The 18571-nt window shown below is 46.3% G+C and overlaps 1 protein-coding gene across 2 annotated transcripts in view; it reads right to left on the bottom strand.

Annotated features, from left to right (window-relative positions):
- Window positions 1-15050, bottom strand: part of RanBP3 (ran-binding protein 3) — a 38485-nt gene extending 23435 nt beyond the window's left edge. Inside the window, exons 1-5 of one of the 2 annotated variants that reach the window (XM_072285345.1) lie at window positions 15002-15050; window positions 8968-9027; window positions 6840-6935; window positions 5670-5714; window positions 807-902 (exon numbers count right to left, since the gene is read on the bottom strand). In XM_072285345.1, the coding sequence (XP_072141446.1) occupies window positions 807-902; window positions 5670-5714; window positions 6840-6935; window positions 8968-9027; window positions 15002-15014 (310 nt within the window). In that variant the 5' untranslated portion in view covers window positions 15015-15050. Of the gene's footprint in view, window positions 1-806; window positions 903-5669; window positions 5715-6839; window positions 6936-8967; window positions 9028-9884; window positions 9952-15001 lie in introns of those variants that run through there. The other variant, XM_055064217.1, reaches the window with a different exon arrangement.
- Between the last annotated feature and the right edge of the window lie 3521 nt (window positions 15051-18571).

Here is an 18571-nt window from a genome sequence, read left to right on the forward strand (position 1 = left end):
ACCCGCACCTCAGCTTTATTGCTAATTTTTTTTAATTTTCGGCGCAGGCTGTACGTGCCAAAATGCAGTATCCTCTTTTTCATACATTGCAGGCAACACTCTAGAAGCTACAGTGAACTCTCGCACTGCCTGTATTTGCAACCAAATGACAGTGCATGCCTCATGAAAGCCAGAAATAGGAATGAACGAGAAGAAGGGGAACCGAGGGTCCCAATTTTGCTGGTCACAACCATATAAAACCAACAGACAATGTAGCGAAAGAAAGCACAGGGGAAATGAACTGCGAAATTAAAACATAGAAATGTAAGGTAGAGGGAGATGAAAGTGGACCAAAAGGCAACTTGCCACGAGTTAGCTGATCCCACTTCTGCTGCATCAAACAAGCAATGCAATTGTGCTACAGCAATTATCCTCCCGTAAACTTTCCCTGGTATTTGTGCAGGCGTACTAGAACTGGTCATCCCGAAATCTCTGCATTGGTTTTGAGTGTCGCATTGTGCTTGCACCACAGAAACTGAGCTGCACAATTTCCAAAGCTTCTCGTGCGCCGCCATGACCTGCTTCAGAGAGGTGCGGGCAAACGGAACGAGAACCTTACGGTTACTCATCAGCTCGCTAAAGACTACTGTTTATTGTGCAGACCACACTGGCATAAAACAAACGTTGCGATGCGCTCTAGAAGGGTAATCCAGCATACAGAAAGGTAAATGTTAGCATCTAGTGCCCCTTTGACAAAGTTGCAGACGTCCCCTTCCACAGTAAAGCCCACGTTATTGTAGTGATGCTTCAATGATGTCTGAACTTACCTGGTGACGTCTGCTTCAGCTTTTCAGCTTGGAAAGCAAGGGCCGACGGCCGGAGCACTATCCGGCTCCCAGATGATGACACCGCGCAGGCATTGTCTGTAACAAATGCAGCAACACCTTTGCAGCACAACTATATGTCGGGCAAGAGAGAGAGAGAGAAATAGAAGGCAGGAAAGGCAGGGAGGTTAACCAGACGCACGTCCGGTTTGCTACCCCGCACTGGGGGAAATGTCAGGCAAGGATGTTTAAAAAGCCTGCTGGAGTGGAAAGCCCATGCAGCCAATGTGTCGAACTGAACCAACTGTACGGAACCGGTTCAAGCAAGAATTCAGCCCAAGGTCATCATCGCTGAAGTTCTATTGCATGCCGCTGTGCTGACCAGAGCAGATGACGCTTTCTGCATTGATTTGGCTCAGCACAAGGGATGCTGCCTTGGAAACAGCGATATGGCTAGCCGAAGGAAATCTCATCGGCTAACTCAACCACCAGCTTTCACAGGGTGTCAAGTCCGCACTCTTTGATCCCCTTCTTTCCCGAAATGTGCATTGTTTCAGTTTATCCAGAGTTGTGAAATGAGGGGGGGGGGAGGGGGAGGCAACACTGTGCATCGGTTAGCCTCATGAAACGCTTCCAAGCCCACTGTTACGACTTGCCCGTGTGACGAACATTAGTGCCATGTGGCTGAAACAACAGTCCCAAGTTCATCAAGCTAATGCTTGAACAAAGGTAACAATTCAGACGGTTCAAAACAGGAATAGAACACAATGTTTCTAGGGCACTTAATACAGGTACAGGCGTGCTAGCGAGCGTTGCCGTCTGTGTGGGCATGCATGTGCATTTATGCCCCGATGCAAAGCTTCTAGCTGACACAGACGGCGTTGAAACACCTGGACAAGTCGACCAAGCACCAATTGTATCTATTCCCTTCCACTCCTAGAGCGGAGTGTTCCAGGGAAGCCATAAGTAGAGGTGTGCGAATACCAAATAGTAGTAGATTTCGAATCAAATTTAAAATCAAATAAAAGAATAAAGGCCGAATATTAATCAAATATCGAATATCACAAAAATTTTCACAGAATTTAAAGCAGGTGCTGTCCTCGTCCTTTCACTGTCATGTTCAGAGTTATTTGCCACCTGTCAAAGATTCTGAAATCTGGAGGGTCACGGCAAGTTCGGACAACACTTCCCCCGCCCTCATTCATCCGCCATCCACGCAAATGCATCCAATTGGCCTTGACACTCTCATGCCTGCTTTGTAAATCCAAAGCTAGTCTTGTGATAGGTTGCTCAAAGCTACAAAAAGAGACCGATGCGTGTCTACGAATTGTGTCGGGAACAAGAGGCCACTGAGCGGCGTTGCAAAGGAAGTCGGGAACAACTTTGTTGCCATCGCATCGACTCATTTTAGTTTACGAGGCGGTTTGTCGATTTACAAGCATTGTGTGGCTGCTGTAAATAGTTCCGCGTCGACTCGGCACCAAACCGCAACGTTAGTCGCCGATGCCCAATGAAGCAATACCTTTAGGCCTAATGGCCTAGACAGTGTAGTCATGATGATTTTTGCTGCTGGACGATGTGGTAACGGGCTGCAAGCCATCGCAGGATGCTTGCTGCTAATATGTTCGTACAGGTGGCTCATCAGCAAACAGTCCCGAGATCAAACGCACGGGTTAGATTTACATCTCTTGAAGGGGCCTGATCTTCGCACATGCTTTGGCACTTTACGAAATACGTGCTTCTTTTTGATGCCGTTTCCTCAGCTTGCGTCACATTATCATTTCGACGGGTCCTGTCAACCTGGACGTACACTGTACCAACAGAGGTGGACCAGGCTGACGCGGCACCATTCTGCAAATTGCGACTTTCAAGCGCTGTGTGCACGAGTCCCGCATCCCGCTATCAGGGAGCACTCGCAGTGACCAAGATCGCTGCTGTGTAAGTCGGGGAGACGGCCCGTCCGCGACGCGCTCCTTTTGTGCCAAAAACGAAGCGAAACACTCGCTTGGGTGGCATTAAGCACGAGGGGCTCTACGGCGCATGCAACATGTGGCACCACATGGGTCTCTGCACCAAATATATATAGAATATTTATTTGAAAAATCTAATCTTAAAATATTCTATTTGCGAATATGATGATTCAGGCATTCCCTATACAGTCGCCGACCGATTTCCCGGACTCCAAAAATTCGGACATGCTCGATTAATCGGTCAGCTTCGCGGCACCGCCATTCTCCCCATAGACCATAATGTATAACAACTGCCGAAAGTTCGGACACCTTGCAACCTCTCGTCTGATTTTTCGGACACTCCTTGAGCCAACTCGATCGAGAGCACCATGCACCGACTCTGACCGGTGCATCATTCGACTTGCTGAATGCCATTTTTGTTTTGAACGGAGCCTCCTTGCTGCCCCATGAAGTGGCGCTAGTGCAAATCCCCGCTCATCATCATCGTTTCTGCCTGGTTCGATAGAGTGGTTCCACAGCAGTTCCAGTTTCAGCTTAGTAAGCCATGTCAAGACAATCCAGCAGCTGATTTGTTTCTTTGCGGACGACGCTGTGAGTGGGCCACGTTTTTCGTTTGTGCGACCGGTGTCGGCATGGTAGTGTTTGCTTTGTGTGCTGTGTCGAGGTTCCGGTGATACAATGCGGCATACAGAAACATCGCGTCACGTGTCTAATGGCGCCGACAGTGCCCGCGCAGACTGCGCTGGGGAATGCCGGCAAGTGGGTGCTGGGAGGCCTAAGATTGGTCGCCTTCCGATGTGCTCCCTACTGACGCGGAAAATGTTCTGCCGAGACCTGCGCAGTGGTTGCATTGCGATTCCGGACACCATGTCATTTAACAGTTTCACAGGTGCTGACACTGCTGTACTGACATGTGCAGAACTCGACGACAGCGAGATCATTCGTCGGGTTTCTGCTGCACCGCCGGACGATGACTCTGAGTCGGAAGATGACGCACCATGTGCTACGCTGCCGTCGCATGCAGAGCGTGCACAAGCAGTGACTGTGATTTCAGCCGCCTACAGTGACCGTACGACCCTCTCCAAGATTCAGGCTTATCTGATTGCGCGTAAACGGAGAACAGCATGCAACGGCGCATTCACGATTTCTTCAAGCCTACTGCCGAGCCCGAATAAGTGCATGGAAATAAAGGATTTCATATTTTTTTTCTTAATCTGCTTTTTCAGGCACCTGTTTATTTGGACATTTTCACAGTCCCCGTGAGGTCCGAATAAACAGTTGGCGACTGTATATGATTTGATTCGGTGATATTCAAGTTATTCGCACACCCCTAATAAAAAAACAGTTCTCACCATGAAGCAGAGGTGTTTGCCATTGCTCTTTGTTAGGAGCAGCTTGTTGAGCTGACCGCTCGTTACGAAGTAATGTAATTACAGTCAAACCTCAATATGATGAGTATCGGATATAGCGAAAGTATTTTTGTGGCCAATGTGACTTCATTATAAAGGGATTTGGCTGAAAATGTTTCAAGGTTTTTTTATTTGACCTCATCTATACCTGGACCCTGTCCGCTGACCAACCTACTCAAGCTCCAGGCCGCAGGGCCCGCGTCGCACGAGGGATTTGCAACATCCCCGATTGTACACATTCTGACGTGCCTGCATACAACAGTGCATGATGCCTTGTTTCTGTGACTTTTTCTTTTTCTCCAAGTTTATCACCGTGTAAAAGCAATACTTCTACACAATAATGAGGTGAACAGGCACAGTGCGTTTTCACGAAAATTGGCACCATGTGAACTGTCCCGCCTTCAAAGGTGAAGTGAACGGCAGGCCAAGAGAGACGCGCCAGTTTAAGTCCATGCACAGCTCAAAGCTCCTGCTCATTCAGAGCAAATGATAGGATAATTTCCTTTGACATAAAAGCCAGTCGTTTTGTTGTCCTAAAACCAGCAACACACAGACGCACATGGAACGAGATCCACACAAGAAAATTGGACAACTTCAGCCCGCAGGAAGCGAGGAGGAGGAGCTCCCCAACCTTCACTTCACAACAACGTTTCCTTGTACCCTCACTAAGATGGCAACGGTCTCCAGCTTTGCTTTTCGGGCACATCTCTACTTCAGAAATTTTTATATAAGCCACTTGGCGTGAGGTGAAGAATACATATAAAAAAAAGAAAAACAAGAAGCTATACACAGGAGCACAGAAAGCCACAATCACACAGAGACCACACATAAGCGCTCTGACGGCTACGCGTGGCTAGGGCCAGGGTTGTTCCTACAATGGGCAGCAGGAGTAGCACCTCCCACTGCCCTGGATTACTGACCCCCACTCCAGGGCTGCACCACTGTTGTATGCATGAGAATGCCAGGATGTGATGGCTCTGAATTGGCATCATTCTCAGAGAGCCAGGACACCTGGCCACATCGTTTCATCTGTCCCAATTATTTGCTCTATACTAAATCTTTCTTTAATATTAGACAAAACATTTTTATTCAATAATGAGGACTTGTGTTTGGATGTGCAATCACAGGACATTAAAAAAACCATTTCTGTTTTTCCTCAAATGCTTATTACGCACGGTGAGTAAACTTTGTTGAAAGGTGCAGTAAGGGTGAATGAAAACTCTTTAAAGGGATTTCATTTCGAGAAAGCTTCATTTGTGCAGCCATGACCTTGTTTAAGCCGAGCCAAGTTTGAGACGGAGCCTCGCACACCCACGTACTGGCATTCGCAAGGCGCCACAGTGCCCATGAGGAAATTCACACAGACGGTGGCCACTTCCCTCTAGGTAATATTGAAGCTCTACGGTGCCGCCAAAGCTGTTTCAGTTCTCTCTTCCCCCTCCCCACTTATTTTCTTCAGTGTTACTAGGAGCAGTGCCGACACTCACCTGCGCCAAGAACTAAGGTGGGCGGAGCAACAATGGGCTTCGTCTCTGCGGACAGACAAGAGAAGAGACGACACAACTGTTACATCGATGAAGTGAAATAACAAAGGAAAACTGTCCCTTCCTTTTAACAGGGAACTCTACCTCAAGGCCAACTCCAATTTCCCTATTCAAATAGTACATGCAAAAGGCAGAGAGGCTTTTGAAAGACAACTGCTCAACCGATTAAAATGAAATTTGTTTCAAGTGAGAATAAAGAACAGGTAAATACTACAAGCAACTCTAAAAGTGGGAGGTTGAATTAGGCCCTTCTATTTTTTTTTTTAAATTGCAATAATCAGCAAGATTAAAAAAGTGCAGCCCAAAGTTTACAAATTTAAAACTATGTACTAAAACACACACAGTCACCAACCATTAATTCAGACACCGTCATTTCAGACATGCTTGATTACTCAGACAACTTCGTGGCACCATCCTGGCCCGAGACTTACTATATTAGGACAACCAAAATTTAGGACACCTTACAGCAGATCATGCAATAATTCAGACTCGAACTGCATGACCTGGAGTTTGAATCACAACACTTTGGTTTCGATACATCACCAACATAATCATCGGCCATGTCACTAGTGTCTACTCAAAACAGAAACTAGCAAAACCTAAATGATTCAGCAGTCGCTGACTGTGCCCAAATCTCAGGAAAAGCTGTGCTGTTAAGTTGTAAAGGCAGCATATGCAATTTGTCGTGCGAGTTCCGCACGCCAGCGTTTGTGAATTTCCGTGTTAAATAACAACCCAGTCCCAAACATCTTGGGCAATTTGAAGTGCCTTCACCTCCACCTTTGACGACTGTGCCGATGAGGGCAGCTAGGAGAGCGCTGGACAATGACTTGTGAAGAGACCCACAATCATTCGGCCATCACAGCACAGTCAACCTAGTCATGTTACTAGAGGATGAAGATTCAGTGTGGGCACTGACTGTACATTCATCTATCTGTAGCGACGGCATGACAATTGTCAAGATACGTACTGTCTAGATCAAAGGCAAGTGTTTACGCGTGCAGGAACTTGTTGACAAACTTGGGCCATATTCTTGGGCGATCGCTTTCGAATTTAAGTGCTTTCGTACCTCCATCACCAGGTAATGAAGCAGGCAACTGCCCTCCATCTCACCTTTGTTTTCCGTGCTGTCCGCTACGCTCCTTGTTGGGGTGGTGGTCTTGATGGCAAATGGGTTCTGCTGGATCCGCGACAGTCCCAGCATGCCAGCTGTGGTGCCCAGTCAGGTGATAAAAAAGGCAGGAGGAGGGGGGGGGGGGGGGGTCATGCACAAAAACAAAAAAAGTCATATTTAGAGGTGCAGTTCCACAACCACCAGGGTTCAGAGAACTGTCGAAAGCAATTTTCGTTTTTTGCGAACTAATTAATGCCTGACGAAATAAGATCGACCCTGGGCAAACTGTCGGTTAATAAGGCACCCGTACTTAGTAGCACTATTCCTGTTACAGTCCTGACAAACAATGTTGATTTCTTGATATACCCCTTTGTCACGTGTTTCACTATGCATTAAACTAACTCTTACCCCAATTTTTTTAAATTTGCCAAGGTTCTGCCTGTGTGCAAGACTGGTGACCCGAACCAATTTATGTTTTCAATATAGTTAACACACTACTTAAAGAAATTGTACTGCAGCAAATACACTTCTGTAAAAGATAACAACCTGCCCACAATATGCCCGCAGCAGCACGGCAGTCTCACAGGTAGAGCTACATCCAGAGTTGCATCATCCACGTTGCAGCGCCATTAATGCGGTGTTCAATGTGACACATAAGGGCTGCAGGCATGTTAGTAATACATTTGTGAGTGTTTCAAATGGGTGACTGTCAAATATCTTGCTGGCAGTGGGAGATTTGTAACAGGGTGCTTCTAGAGAGGCACTCGAAATTATTTTTAATAGGAAAGACACAATAACTAAATACGTAGGTATCCATCTGTCCAAAGATCTATCTTGGTCAAGCCCTGCCAACCACAGAGTAAACTCTGCTAACTAAGCCTTTGGATAGCCCTTGGATGCACACACTGTAACCTATTAATGGCACAAGCCTCTGTAATGTTGCTTGCTTATAAAGCTACTACTGTGCGACCTTTAGACAGTTTTTTCCACATTGCCTTTGCCACACAGGCAAACAGCGTAAAATACATAGAGGTATAATTAGACAATAGCGATGCAAATCAGACCAACCTCTTTTACCGAAAAGAGTCAGATGAATGACCCTAATGCAGGACTTTCCATCCCTCATCTGAGGAGCTCGTAACTGCTTCCAGACAGATAAAGAAGTTGGTGCTGCTAATTTCTGAAGTGTAATGAATTCTGGCCAATTTAACCTTTAAAACCTAAACTAAACTGTCAAAGAGCATAACTGTGAATATGCTCAGAACAGGCCCATGAATGTATGACTGTTTGCACCTCAACCTCGCACGAGCCTGAAGCACCACCATGATCGGCACCACATCTACCGCGATCTACATCAAGTTGCTGCAGGTACTCCATTTCAATGAAGTGGCAACGGTTCTCACTCAATAACCGATCATTACACAAACAAGCACATACATATCAGGGGAAATCGGACAAGTTGTCCACTCTGCCACTATGTCGCCGCTGTGTTCCATGCCAAAGTTTTCAAATGCTGTTTGGTATGCCGTTTGTACTACTGACAGTGATGGAACGGAACCAAATTTTTTTCACTGCTTTGGAAAACAAAAGGGCGGGGGGGAAATGCCTTATAGCACATATTTTAGGTAAAATTTACGGTGGCATCGCATTGATATATTTGTTGGCAGCAGTGGAACACGTCGAGAGACGCAAGTGTCTATTTGGCTTGTTAGTGTGTGCTACCGTTTATTGCGTGGTTGTGCCTTCTTCCCGCCAGATACAAATTAATGAGGTGGTTACACTGAGGTGGTTTCACTGTACCTGCTGTCTTTGAAATGCAGCACACATAAATTTCTTCAAGATGTCTCGCCGTGCATATCAGGAGCACTGTCGAGTTCTTGTACTAGACAAACTTATGGTGTTTATCTGTAATTATTGTTTGGTTATGCAAACGAACTAAAAGCTAGCTCGAAACAGTTTAAACCATTATTTTCTCGCTCTGGTGAAACCATTTTCGCTGAACTTCAACAAAAACAGGGGAAAATAATGTTTCGGTTCAACACTCTGCCACGTAATATAAATTAAAGGTATTCGCTGTTTCCAGCAGGCTAGCAACACCGCGCTTTCCCAAACTCCAAGCCGTCTTACCTCCAGATGACAGGCAGGAACTGGAGACAAGCCCAGAATCTCCATTGCCTGGACTGCCACCTGAGAAAAGCAAGAAATACAGCAGACCTCGACTTAAGCCCAACTGCTCCGTGAGCACCCCCCATCACAGATCGGCACAATTATTGTATTTGCACGAATATAACGCAAGTTTATTTTGCCAAGTTTCAGGCTTCAGAACTTGCCTCGCGTTATATTCGTGTTCACGACATGATTGCAACAGTTATTTTTCGTCGACTTTTCCTGAACACCCCCACACATGTAGCCGTGTACGAACGTTGCCGCAGGCTTTTCTGCAGTGCTGCATGTTCAATTACTTTGATGGCACGGAGGACGACGCTGTTCTTGCTGACATAGACGAATGTCAGCAGTGTCGAGTAAACTTTGCATACATTCGTCCTTTCGCTGCATTTTGTGACGGCAGTTTGTAGCAACGATGAACAAAGCGCACAGTGGGCACCCTCTTCTGTGCATCAATTCCCGTTTCTTGCCGCATCACTTGGCGTTATAAGCGTATACATTTTTCTTTTCCCTAGAGACCCAAAGTCTCCTCTTGTGTTACAATCGTGGTTGCATTATTTACTACATGCAAATGCAATATCTATTCACTAATTTCACTACATAGCAATTGTCCATCCATGGCAAAACAAGGATGCAAGAAGAATGAAAATGCGTTGTCATCTTAGAAGTCTGTGGTACGAGAGCCTGCCTTTCTGCGCCATGAATTCCTCCAGTTTCCCAAGCTTTCTGCTGTTCTAACAAGTGCCCAATGACATCAAGCAACTTGTCCATGACAGGTTGGTGCTTTATGATTAAAATCATTTGAGAAGACCGCAAGACAGCATGTCAGTGTGTGTATCTATAGTTTACTAGTACAACAGCAAGCTTAGAGGTCTTACCATGCCAACAATGAGTGGTACAGGTGTTCCAGTCGTGAACAAAAAGATACATCTTGGATTTCCGGCCTCCTGAGCGTAAGTGCTCAGACAGTTGGCCACTAGCTTTGGGACACTTGCCACCATGTTATTTACACAACACAGCCTCTGCCATTGCCTACGAAACTTGCACGATTCAGTAACGAACCACACGAAACCTGTATACACCGACCAGCATGTCATAAACTGCGAGTATGAAGGTGAGAGAGAAAGTTATATAACTGAGAGGTTAGCCTACAGTGACAGGCTTGGCATACTATAGCTTTAGAAGGCCGCAGCATTAGCCCCTCACAGGTGGATACACATAAGCCTCCGCCAATGGGCGTGCACTCTAGACATGTATTGAGACAAACGGCAGGTGACCCCACCGACAGAGATAATGGCAGTCCGCACTTCGAACTGGGCCGAATCATGCCAGGGGCACTATTTCTTCAGTCACGAAAGCAATTGGGTGCTGTGCTTCGGTCATCTGGGCGGGGCCTCTCCTGCCTTAAGTTGTTCCCGACTATAGTCAAAGTGAAATAGGGAATGAGGGATGATATCGAGAGAGCTACAGAAAAACATACAAACACACACAGGTATGCCCTAGCACACAAACATGAGAATGTATGCAATAATGAGCACCATGAAATGAACAAAGTAGAAAGTAAACCTTTTGTAGCACTGATAAAACAATATGCTGCTCATTATTGTCCCTCTGGTGGCAAAATTGTGCATCCTGTAGGGGAATACTTTCTTTATTTAGAGCACCTCATGGTTTTCTTTAATGCAGGTAATGAACTTTTTACAAAGAAACTGCAATGTGGTATCTTCTTTGTTCACTACTGTAGCTAGAGGTTGTTTTCAATCTGTGTTCACAGCTGGCTCAAATTTTGCAAAGATTACCAAGTGACTTGAGAAAGCAGAAGATTTTGTTATATTGGCCTGTTTCTTAAATGAAATAACAGGGATAGACGTGCATGAATGGAAATGTTGATGAATATCACAGAAATGTTTATCTTTTGCTTTGCATGTTTACACGAGATTCAAATGCGAAGGATGGATTCTGCTTGCCATTCCAATGCATGCGATAAAATCACTTTCCAAGGTGACCAAAAGGAGTGTCCTGAGTGGTAGGTAAGTTCTGTCTGCCAACAACTCCACACAAGTTCATCTACCTTTTATGCTACCTTCTCTCTATGCCTACATGGCTTAGTATCTGCAGACGGCTACCTCAATATCTGCCTTGCTTGTAGTGTAGTAAATTTAGCAGTTCATCGATTCATGCATTGTGTTTGGTGCCTCTAGATGTTATGGCACTCAATGTACACACAAAGTCTGTGTAAATCATTCCTTCCCCAGTCTCTTTGTGACTATATTTCTTAAAGGGACACTAAGGGCAAATACTAAGTCGACGTGGACTGTTTAAATACCACTCCAGAAACCTCGCAATGCTTGTTTCGCACCAAGAAAAGACTTAGTTTACGAAAAAATTACATCTGAAGGGTCCGAATGCCTCTTTCGAAATTCAAATCTCCCGCCACCCAACCAGGGGAGTGGTGACGTTGCATACGCCACCACCACCCTCTGCTGTTGTCAGTGAGTAAAACGGCATTCAACAGATGGCGGTACCGAGCCGGTGGATTTGCCGCTGCAGCTGCTTTTTGGTCAAGTGGCGTAGACCATTCGGGCATCCCACGACATCAGGTGGAAGTTGAATTCTCTGCTACTTGGAGTTTGTGCAAGTTTTGCGAGCCAGCAAAACCAGCACAGCACTACGCAATACCGAAACTGTGAAACGCGAAAGCATGGGCGGCGCGAAGTCAGCAAGAATGAAATCTTCCGACCACCCCCATCGTTGTCAAGGGTAACTTCAATTAGTTATTTTTTTTCTATAAGATGAAACAGAACTGGACAAGTAGCATTTTATTTCATCTTATAGTACAATCAAGGATGTTTTTTGCAACCAATGGTTGAGTACTAGTGACAGAATTTAACTGAGGAATGCTTTCATCAATGGGCAAGTACTTGAATGTCCTGGGAAAGTCTCTAACCATGTCCTGCATTTACCTCAATTTCTCAATTATTAAGGCTCTGTTCGTGATAATATTGATGCCGTAGAGATTCTTGATCACTAATCTATCACTTTAGCTTGACTTAATATTGAATTAAGGTGGCACAAAAAGTACAGCGCTGTGCCTGTGTACTTTGTGCGCCTAGTTGCGTCTGCCAGTTCCTGCGCTGCAGCCTACTACCATATTCCTTGTCTACAGTTTGACACCCTCTACCTTGGCTATAAACATCTTGCAATGTACACACGAGCATTTTACACTACTTGAATCCATAGAGACAACTGCACAACCAATGGGGCCACTAATCCTTTTAGGTGTCTGTATAACTATGTATGCTTCATAGTCTTGTTCAATTGATAAAAACACCTGCATTATGAGCTTGTTGGGCATTTCATTTTTTTTTTTTTTAGATGTCATGAGTTTCCGGTTCATAGCATTGCTGATGTTCTTCAAAATTCATATTGCGCTCTGTAAAGGTTTTCTGGACTTTCGCAGCAAGCGGAGGGATAGTTTGTGGTTTCTTCATAAAAAAGCTGTAGGGATTAGCTGCCTTGTGCACCTCATAAGTATAAGTGGTCTAGTTAAAACAGCCAATTTCTTTTACTTGTAGCTGACTAGCTCAGTACACCACATTTCACTGCAAATAGAATGTATGGTGGCAGCAATACAAGCAGACACAGCGTGTTAAGCATGAAGTGTAAGGAAGCCTCGAAACAGTTTTCTAACTAATCATACAGTGGCCTCAGTATTGGAGGATGTCGCCTCTTGAATCTCATGCCGCAAAACTTTTTCTAATCATTTAACTATAAGTGGAGGTACTGTGCCAACATCCAGGTTTCTTTCCCTTTTCGTCTCCGCTAGCGCGCTGGAAGCTACGCAGCGGAAAGGCCAAGAGGGCAAGGCCCTGTCCGAAAGTTGAGCGTCGCGGTGGCAAAAGGGCTCGTCACAGCACAGCGTGACGGTAATAGTACACTACACTATGCAGCATGTTGCTGCCATCTTACAGGCCACATGCAGCTGATGCAGTGATGTGCAGTGAAAAGATTATTATCTTTTTTTTTCCTTTTTGAGATTGCAGACATGTATTTTTCGATTTGTTTAACTAAAAATTAGCAATTATGTATTACTGAGAATGTTCTCGTGATCACAAAACCAGCCAATGCCATTGGTGAGTTCAGCTGCTTTCGACGATGCTGCACGACAGCACTCACACAAGATTGTAAATTTCCTGCTGCATACAGTGCAGTAATGTTTGGCTCCCATGTTCACAGCAGCATGTATGACATGTCGGCAACATTTCCTTACTATGTTCATGAAGTGTTTCGCGCCCCTTTAAGAGTATTGACAAGCTCTCTTCAAACTCGGAAGCTATGCATTCTTTTTCTATGAACAATGCAGCAACAGGCTTGCGCAATCAATGAGCCATGCAAGAAGAGTACGGCCAGAAGTGCTTGATCAAAAACATATAATGACGAGGTGTTCATGTTGGACGCCGACTATGTAAGGAAATGAATGCAATTGAACCTGCTTACACAATAAAAGCAAGATTAGGCCTTGCACTTGTGTCTCTACAACCAAAAAGACTGAAAGGTGTTAGACAGAACGAGACCGAGATTCAGGAGTACCTGAATGTCAACAGTTGTAATGGCGGAAAAGGAACATGTCAAATCAAATATAAGTTTGGAAAGGTGTCAGTTAACTGATGGGGCCAGAAGTGCTCGCAGCTGCACTCAGGATTGAGAAGCTGGCGACTGCTCTAAATGACTGTGACACATCAGTTATCTTATCGAAGCTCGATAAAACGAGAGTCAACAAACCGCTCGCGTTACCACGTTGATCGCGACTTCGGAGCAAATTTTCCCGCCACGTGTTTCATGCACTCGGGCACTCGCGCTGTCAGACGTTCCACAAGCCAACGTTGACAAGAATGTCGCGATTCCTGACGACAACGCACAGCAACTGTCCTGACGCCACACTACCGCGCTCGCCAGAACGGTTCCTCGCAGTATTAGATTCGTATGAGCCGGCGGGAACCTCGACGGCGCGTATCACAAAATTCTCTTAGAGTGATTTCTCAGAGCAGCGCTTTAAACGCCGCGAGACAATCTGTGGAACAGCAGGGGAGGTGGTGGGGGGGAAGATCGTGCGACGACTGCTGTCAACGCCAGCCGCCACCGCAAAACCAAGAAAATAGGCCACAGCGCGGGCTGTTCTGACCGGAGGCTGCGTATCTGTTGCAGCAGAGCCCCTATCTGTCGCTACCGGCGCACAGCGTCCCGTACACCATCAGCTTGCTCTGTCGTCGCCATAGTCACGGCGCCCGCAGGCAGCAAAGCGAAAAACCATCGCGCCTCGTCACCCAACACTTTCCATTCACCAGCCACTTCGAGCTACGCCAAAAAAAAAAGAAAATGGGGAGGGGAGGGGGGTCCTCGCGAATTCACGGCGCGCCAGCCGCGCAGCGTAGTCACGTCGCACTGCCAATACTCCCCGCCGATGGAACAACTTCACGACACGCGCCAACTAACCAGGCCGTACGCGATTTATTTTAGGCGCATATTGCCGGCGATTTCGGGGCGGTGCTGACACAGAGCGAGCGCGCGCGCGATCGCAGCGGCTTTTCCTGTAGCTCGCCCAGAGCGAGTTGCCGCAGGCTCTCGGAACTAGCTTCGCACCGAAGCCTTCACCACATGAACGTTCGCTGCATTTTTCGATGCGGTAGAGCTGCGCAATTCTTCGCTTGGCGTGCCCGCAAACGCAAGGCGACGAGTCGCGGTCGTCATTGTTTACCGACAGCGCCTTTTTACGGCGACAGCGAGACGGAATGGCAAATAGCTTTGGCACCTCGGCACGTTAGTCGGACATCAGTTTTGACGCCACGCGTTGCGACAAGCAAATCGAAAAAATTGAGCCGCTGCGGCAACGCCCCGACGAGCGCGATCCTGCAACAGAGCTACGCACTTTGCTGCCGAGACGAAAGCGACAGCGACAATCCTTTCTTTTTTTGCTCCATTTTCAGGTCGGGCTTACCTTTCTCCGCCATCTTGAGAGGCTCCCACGATGTTTTTGTTTTGTTGGACAACTTCGGCACGCAGTGACGCCGTTGTCGCGGTTGCTGCTTGATGACGATGTCACTAGGACAGGTGTAAATAAAAGAAACCGAAACTTACACTTTAGACTGTGGAGATCATGATGTTTTCCGGTTCCAGGAACCACTTATGGCGCTTGCAGCCCGCAAAATCATGACCTTTGAAATTGGTTTCTGTACTCACGGGGAGCCAACATTTTTAAATATAAAAAAAACGCTGGGGGAGCCGTCGCTGGGACGTGCATTTAAACACCCCATTTTATAAAGATAGCATTTCGGATCCAGTACTGGCTTTGCTTATGGCTAAAAAAAGGAAATCAGTTTTATTCTATGTAAATCGAACATTCTCAAACCACGGGCTCAGCTACCAGGCTAAAGCAAGTGCCGCTGCCGGTACATGAAGTAACACCACCCCCCCCCCCCCCCCCCCCGAAAAATGCATGCCCAGCAGTCCACCTCTCCGTTTCCTCCCCGCCCCGGTCAAACTCTGAAATGCGTGGCCACCGAACTCCCCGCAAAAAAAAAAAAAGAAAAGAAAAAGATTTTGCTTACGCCACGGCACTGAACCACTCTACTGTTGTTCTGCACGCATGGAGGAACAACGCACGTCCATGTTCGGTGCCATTTCTTCACAATACTTTCACAAAATTCTTACAACGGATCCACCAGGTCTACGGTCAATTCATTATAAGCAGCTTAGTTTTGTGTTCGATGCTATAGTGTAGTTACACAGTTGCGCAATGAGGATTTCAAACCTTCCAGCACTCCTATTAACTTAACCGCAATGGCGTCCGGTGGGCACCCAGGATATGTAGGTGTCCCTGGGATCCGAGTTGATCGAATGTAGATATATATAAAGTGACAGTCTGCCGGGATCCGTTAGTTGAACAGGCACTTGTAGGTTGAGGACGCACGTAGGAAAAAAGAAAATAAACGATGCTTTATTTCCTACGTTTCGGCCGGGGTCCGGCCTTCGTCAGGGAATATATGACACGGAAGGCGTTGTGCTTAAATAGGTACACATTGTTTCTGTGAGGAGCTTGCACTTGTGACGAATCAACAGTACAGTCAAAAACAAAAAAAGGAAGAAAAAGAAACGTGACGAGATGGTTGTAACAAGTTCGCAGAGCAACACTAATACATCGAAAACATGGCTTACAGAAAAGATGAGACGTGGCTAAAAATTAAAAAAAATGCACGACAAGGTGGTCGTAGCAAGTTCCGTAGGGCAACACTATATAAAAAAACAGGGTTCACAGAAAAGATGACATATGGTTTAAAAAAAGAGAAAAAAATAAACATGACAGAAGATATTTTTGCTGTAAGGTGACTGCACCCGTCATGAGTCATCAATACGCACGTCAAACGTGGTAAAAATGGACCACGGGACGGGATGGTTGTAACAGCAGGTTTGCGCAGCAACAAACGTAGTAAAGGCATGGTTTACAAGAGACAAGCTTAGCAAGAAAAGGCCTGTGTAAACGTCGCATGTGTACACATGCGAAACTCGCCAAGGTTGAGGACTGGGCGTGTTGGTATAGCATATTAGAGGCTTGATTGCGCAACATTGGGACGACACACACAGAAGAGAAACACACACCACAGAGCGCTACTTGCAACTATCGTTTTATTCCATTGACAAGGGAATAAAACGATAGTTGCAAGTAGCGCTCTGTGGTGTGTGTTTCTCTTCTGTGTGTGTCGTCCCAATGTTGCGCAATCAAGCCTCTAGTACACATGCGACAACAATAATTCATGAACATCACTCATCCTAGGTTAAATACAATGAAATGACACGCCAGCAACCAGAAAATTTTCGTGAATTGCGCGCGCGTGTGTCGGGTGTGCGAACAGCTATTCTTGGCGACGTGGCATAAACGAAGCGATTAAAAACAAGCTGTTTTGTCTGAAGGCAACGAGTATGCGATTCTCTATTTGTACCCGGGTTCTTGCTGATGCCAGAAGCTACGGCAGCAAATTTGTGGATTAGAAATGATTCGCGGACCTCCCTTTCGTGGTGCGATTTGAAACCAAATTCAAGTACATGGCGTGGCGGTTAACTTGTCAAAAGAGTGGCCCGGGATAGTGACGTGTTTGTTGGATAGTGGAAGCTTAGGAAGGCTCACGGCAAGCGATCTATGATTGTCGAAATGCAATCTAAAGGTTGTTTCCGTTTGTCCAGTGTGCTGCAGCTTGCACGCTGAGCATTCTAGCACATATATATAACATTGGCCTTGTCCCAGTCGAAGTCAACCTTTCAGCTTAAGGCTAAAATTTGACGCGGTGCTCGTAACACTTAGCGAAGTCGTCATGCGAGCGCAAACCTTGCATCGTGATTTGTTGCAAATATGACAGCCTATGTGAATAGGTCTTATTTTAGAAGGCGTTAGTATGTCGGGCAATTTTTTGATCGTCGGTAAACTGCGCCGGGGTAGTTGGAGAAGTATGGGAGAGGCCTTTGCCCGGCAGTGGGCGTAACTGGGCTGATGATGATGATGAAACTGCGCGTGGCGGCTCCGGGAACACGTCTCCGATGCGATTACTCCGCATGAGTATGCTATGATGTTTTTTTCTTTAAGGATGACATTAACGTTTGGAATCAATGCAGAGTGTGTTAAAACTAAAGTAGTATGCCTTCGTTGCTCAGCCCGCTTATCCACTCCGAGAAGCGCACTGCGGTCTACATATTATATATATATATATATATATATGTATAGCACTTTCCGTGTCCTGCGGACGTCCCTTGCCTGGACGTGGCGGACATCACATGGACGTTCCAAGTACATTGCACGGAACGGACGATGTACAATGTACCCATGAACCGGAGGTATGATAACAAATTTGGGTTACAATATTTAGCATATCATAAAACACACGTCTTTCCTGGGGAACCTGAAAGACCAAGCCTGCGCGGGCGGAAAATCGTAGAAAGTCTAGAGGCGCCATAATCGGGACATCCTCGGCAAGAATATCCGAATCGGGACATGATTTGGATATGTCGTATACGGACGAAGGGTTGTTACCGGTGCATATCACCGTAATTTCGCGAATGAAACCGCGCTGCTGTCACTGTGTTGCCACATCCGGCGAGGCGCAGCTGAAGCAGCACCCTGGAAGCTAATTTTGGGCGTTTTACAATGCTGCATGGCGTACTTCTCGCGTTATTGCGCCTGACGTTTGCGCCAGCGGTGGTATATATAGGCGGAACGCATCTACTTGCTCCCGCTGCAGATTTCGATTGAGCGGAGAATGAGGTTGCGTACATTTTCGTTTTTCTTCTTCTTCTTCCTTTTTTTTTTTTTTGCACACCGAAGGAATACTCCCAAGTGCAATACGAGTCACTCGCGTCTTTGAGGTCCTAACTACTGCTCTTCGCGTGGGCTGAGCATGCGCGACGATAACGGGACAGCACGGCGGCGACGGTGGCATCTCGAACGACCGCGTATAATTGATATCACAGTAATTTTCCCCAGAGTAACACGCTACCCGCACAGAGCAGATAACTGGTGCTC

The sequence above is a fragment of the Dermacentor andersoni genome, chromosome 11 (genome assembly GCF_023375885.2).
Source record: "Dermacentor andersoni chromosome 11, qqDerAnde1_hic_scaffold, whole genome shotgun sequence".
In the NCBI taxonomy this organism is placed as follows: domain Eukaryota; kingdom Metazoa; phylum Arthropoda; class Arachnida; order Ixodida; family Ixodidae; genus Dermacentor; species Dermacentor andersoni.